The 5,706-nt window shown below is 35.7% G+C and overlaps 1 protein-coding gene across 1 annotated transcript; it reads right to left on the bottom strand.

The window, feature by feature from the left end:
* Window positions 1–3,360: 3,360 nt before the first annotated feature.
* LOTGIDRAFT_139649 (hypothetical protein) lies at window positions 3,361–3,747 on the bottom strand (the record flags this gene model as incomplete). Its single annotated transcript, XM_009049520.1, has 1 exon — window positions 3,361–3,747. A coding segment is annotated over one exon (387 nt), but the record flags the coding sequence as incomplete, so codon positions are not given.
* Between the last annotated feature and the right edge of the window lie 1,959 nt (window positions 3,748–5,706).

Genomic DNA, 5,706 nt, shown 5'->3' on the forward strand with positions numbered 1-5,706 from the left:
AATGGAGGTTAGCTTTCTAATATAGGACTTAATGTTAGCTAATTGACTAGAGCTCATCTCATACTACTGACATGTTTCTGATACACAATCCTCATCAGGACAGCTAGTTTTAGAAATTGGGATTGTAATCAAGCAATTTATGTCATGTAAAGATTCCAACACTCTAACAGACTACGCTACGACCAGCCCTCCAACAAAAATTTAGAAAAAACACCTAGCAGAAGGGAAAGTTGATTTTGATGCCATGTAAAGATTCCAACACCTTAACAGACTATGCTACAACCAGCCCTCAAACAAGAAACACCTAGCAGGAAGAGAAAGTTGATTTTGAAGAGAAATAGAAGGAATAAACTGGGTATTACATTATGTAAAGATTTCAACACCTTAACAAACTATGCTACGACCAGCCCTCAAACAAGAAACACCTAGCAGCAAGAGAAAGTTTATTTTGAAGTGAAATAGAAGGAATAAACTGGGTATTACATCATGTAAAGATTTCAACACCTTAACAGACTACGCTATGACCAGCCCTCAAACAAGAAACATCTAGCAGCAAGAGAAAGTTGATTTTAAAGAGAAATAGAAGGAATAAACTGGGTATTACATTATGTAAAGATTTCAACACCTTAACAGACTACGCTATGACCAGCCCTCAAACAAGAAACACCTAGCAGGAAGAGAAAGTTGATTTTAAAGAGAATGGGTATTACATCTAATGACATTTAACAATGTAACAAAGGCTGAAAACCAAAAAAATATTACAAGATTCCAAAAAAAAAACCAGGCTTCTGAAGAAAATGGAATTCGCATGTAATCTCTTTTATGAATGAAAGAAAATGATATCTAAAAAAAAAGGCTTAATTCATTTGATGGCAATGGAAAGAGAATTAATCGCTGACAAACTAAGAGTCAATATTAAGGAAGCTAATAAGAGACAGTCATCCATTATCTTATCTTTATTTCTTTCATCATTTCTGAATGTTGAGAATCTTCTCTGTGGGATTCTAGATTCCCAACTCCTGGTCAAATCTCAAGAATGAAAGAAATATATTTTACAAGATAACAACTTAGGTTCACTTAGGATCCTTTCTACCAGCTGGTCCTTGACCAAACCTCTTGGTAATGATTTTACAAGATTAACAACTTAAGTTCATGTGGATCCTTTCTACCAGCTGGTCCTTGACCAAACCTCTTGACAATGATCTTTCCCAGATTTTCTGTACCCATTTACAGCTGGGTCGACTGGAATAATGATTGAAAGTTATTCGAGGTCATCAGATTAAAACACACCAAATCAACTTCCAAATGGCGAACCTGTCCCCTTAAAACAAGTCTCCTTAGAAATGAAATGAATGGAATTTTACATCCTACTTTTTTGCACCATGTAGGCTAATGAAGACGGGTAACACTGCAGTGTACAATGAGGGAAATTTTGCCAGGACAGCGATGTTAGTCTGCTCTTTTTCGATTTCCAACTGTCAAGGGATCTTTAACGTGTACAGCCTGTAGCACACAGGGCCTCGGTTTATTGTCCCATCTGAACAACTATACACTTTGTCAGTGTCAGTCTCTCTTACCTACATCACTGACAGGGGGAAACCAGGTTGAAAAATCTGAAGGTATTATCTCGACCTATGCTGGGATTGAACCCTGAACATTCAGGTTAGCGAGCAAGCCTCTAACTCACTGACAAGGGGAAACCAGGTTGACAAGTCTCCTTTGAAGTGACATTAACTTCAATACATATAAACAAATAATAGTAGGGTATATAACTACATTTCCTTATAATATCAGAAACTTGTTTGATGTTTCTGTCTCTTAATAGCCTAATGGATTGATTGGTTATTGAACTGCAGTCTAACTATAATGGTGTAATGGGACACCTGCAGTACTTGACAGCTATCAGTAAGGTGATGACAAGTTAACGTCCGCTTCCAGTTAATTACATGTAAATGATCCTTTCAAATTGGCTAATGCTGCTGTCAAATTTCAATATGGGCTTATGAAACCAGGCATTCAGTGTGCAATGAGGGAAATTTTGCCAGGACAGCGGCATACGCCTATTCTTATCTTAAGTCCTTTTGCGATTAGTGACATCATCAAACAATTAGTTTTAAGTGGAATTGCACGGCCCACAGACATCTGATTGAAAATTGGAATGATGTAAATTGATGCTATCAGTGTCCCTGATACACATAAAAAGTTTTGATAACCTCTTTACAATCTCTTTAACAAGGACCTCAGACATCTGATTGAAAAATAGAATGATGTTAATTGATGCTATCAGTGTCTCTGATACACATAAAAAATTTTGAAAACCTCTTTACAATCTCTTTAACAAGAACCACAGACGTCTGATTGAAAATTAGAATGATGTAAATTGATGCTATCAGTGTCTCTGATACACATAAAAATTTTGAAAACCTCTTTACAATCTTTTTAAAACTAACAATATTAAAATTTTAATCTGGACAATATAAAAATAAGTTATCTCATCAATTTCAAACTTATTATTTTTTCTACTTCTGCTTTTTTTTTTCCGCGATATAAAAACTAGAGTAAGAGTACAAATAATAATTGGAATCAATATAATTGGTTAAGAGTAGGTGTTAACGTTCGTTGATTAGTTTAGTAACATCTGCTACAATTATTCATCCAATATAATCAAAACTGTCTTGAGGGGCTGTCACACGGGGGTGGGGCAGAGGCGTTCATTCAGCGATGGAAAATTGGCTTGAAATACGATCAAATATTTACATTACCTATTAATTTTTCCATTGCACTAATTTGTTTTATCACATAACGACCTACGCGATTAGTGACATCATCAAACACTTAGTTTTAGTAGAATTGCAGGAACCACAGACGTCTGATTGAAAATTAGAATGATGTAAATTGATGCTATCAGTGTCTCTGTTACACATAAAAAATTTAGAAAACCTCTTTACAATCTCTTTAACAAGAACCACAGACATCTGATTGAAAATTAGAATGATGTAAATTGATGTTATCAGTGTCTCTGATACACATAAAAAATTTAGAAAACCTCTTTACAATCTCTTTAACAAGAACCACAGACATCTGATTGAAAATTAGAATGGTGTAAATTGATGATATCAGTGTCCCTGATATACATAAAAATTTAGAAAACTTCTTTACAATCTCTTTAAGTACTGTTTCCCTGGGACTAAGTCAGTATCCTGTTTTTAAGTACACAATGTGTGTTTTTTCTCTAGTATTAGTTGATAGTAGTAAACAGATGTTTCATTTGTAAACAAACCAATGTAAACAAAAGAAACAATCTAATAATGTATCTTAAATGTTGAACTTTGATTTGAATTAACTTTTATATTGACAATATCATATCATATTTATCTTATATTTTATAATGGGGCAGAGCTGACCTTGATAGAGAGAGTCTGACAGAGTCTGACAGAGAGAGCCTGCTAGAGTCTGACAGAGAGAGTCTGCTAGAGTCTGACAGAGAGAGTCTGTTAGAGTCTGACAGAGAGAGCCTGCTATAGTCTGACAGAGAGAGCCTGCTAGAGTCTGACAGAGAGAGTCTGCTAGAGTCTGACAGAGAGAGTCTGCTAGAGTCTGACAGAGAGAGCCTGCTAGAGTCTGACAGAGAGAGCCTGCTAGAGTCTGACAGAGAGAGCCTGCTAGAGTCTGACAGAGAGAGCCTGTTAGAGTCTGACAGAGAGAGCCTGCTAGAGTCTGACAGAGAGAGTCTGCTAAAGTCTGACAGAAAGAGCCTGCTAGAGCCTAACAGAGAGAGCCTGGCTGACCTTGATAGAGAGAGCCTGACAGAGTCTATCTGAGAGAGTGTGGCAGAGCCTGAAAAATAGAGCCTTGCAGAGCCTAACAGAGAGAGCCTGGCTGACCTTGACAGAGGGAGTCTGGCAGAGTCTAACAGAGAGAGTGTGGCAGAGCCTGAAAAATAGAGCCTGGCAGAGTCTGACAAAGAGAGCCTTGCAGAGCCTGATAGAGAGAGCCTGGCAGAGTCTAACAGAGACAGCCTGGTAAAGTTCAACAGAGAGAGCCTGGCAGAGTCTAACAGAGACAGCCTGGTAAAGTTCAACAGAGAGAGTCTGGTAGAGTCTAACAGAGAGAACGTGGCAGAGTCTAACAGAGAGGCCTGGCAGTCTGACAGAGCCTATGAGAAAGCCTGGCATAGCTGGGTATTGGGGACAAGGGAAAGAAATAATTATTTTTTACAAGCATAATAACTTAGGTTCACAAGGAACCTTTCTACCAGCTGTTTCATATGTGAGAAAGCATATTTTGCGATTAGTGACATCATCAAACACTTAGTTTTAGTAGAATTGCAGGAACCACAGACGTCTGATTGAAAATTAGAATGGTGTAAATTGATGTTATCAGTGTCCCTGATACACATACAAAATTTAGAAAACCTCTTTACAATCTCTTTAACAAGAACCACAGACGTCTGATTGAAAATTAGAATGGTGTAAATTGATGATATCAGTGTCTCTGATATACATACAAAATTTAGAAAACCTCTTTACAATTCAATCCCTTTAATCTGTTGAACTCTCTAGTCCATATCAAACAGTCTTTTGATTTTATTTTTAACTTCAGTCACCAAACCTTTAATCCCAGGACAATTCCCTGGTTTCTGTAGATCAATAATGGGAATGCTATGATCAAAAAGATTACAATCTTATCAAGTTTTTTACAGACATCAAAGATACAAATAACTGTCACAATGAAATACTCACTTAAAGGGATTAGGGCCTTATTCTCTAAAACTTAATTTTAAGAAACGGATGTGCCATTTTCAGGAGTTGATTTGAGTGTTGAATATATGTAAATAATCTTCAGAAATACTAGAAATGTACGAAAATCACATAATTCCTTTAAAAATACAACGATACACTATACATGGTCCTTGGCTGGGTTAATTTGAGACCTGAATATATGTAAATAGTCTTCAGAAATACTAGAAATGTACAAAAATCACATAATTTCTTTAAAAATACAACAATACACTATACATGGTCCTTGGTTTGGTTGATTTGAGTCTTAAATATATGTAAATAGTCTTCAGAAGTACTAGAAATGTACAAAAATCACATAATTCCTTTAAAAATACAACAATACACTATACATGGTCCTTGGCTTGGTTGATTTGAGTCTTGAATATATATAAATATTCTTCAGAAATACTAGAAATGTACAAAAATCACATAATTCCTTCAAAAATATCTCACACTAGGAATTTTACTCACTATTTCTATAGATATCTTTTCAATATATCACAGTGTCTCAAGAAAAGATGAGTCGTCATTTTAACTTTCAAACGTAGATAATTCTGGACACACATGGATTTGAAGGCTTAAATTTTGAAAGTGAACTGTGAACACTATTACTGATTGGTTTAGCTTAAAAAAATCCATTTCTGAGACTAAAGTATGATTGGTCAAAAAATAGCGCACCTGTCCCTTTAAAGTATTGTCATGAAAAGTAGAGCCCTTGTCAATATTCAGTTTTCATGTTCATTTCAACAATAATATTATTATTTTGTATGGGATTAAGAGATTAACGAGGATTAGCGCTAAATCCCTGATTGATTTAATCATTACATCATTCAATAAGTTATTAATTAGCTGGAGATTATTATTACCGACTGCCTACGTGTGGATCTCATCAGAAACCCTAATCCAGCTCTGATGTCCTACATTT

This window comes from Lottia gigantea, assembly GCF_000327385.1.
Source record: "Lottia gigantea unplaced genomic scaffold LOTGIsca_138, whole genome shotgun sequence".
NCBI classification, from domain to species: Eukaryota; Metazoa; Mollusca; class Gastropoda; family Lottiidae; genus Lottia; species Lottia gigantea.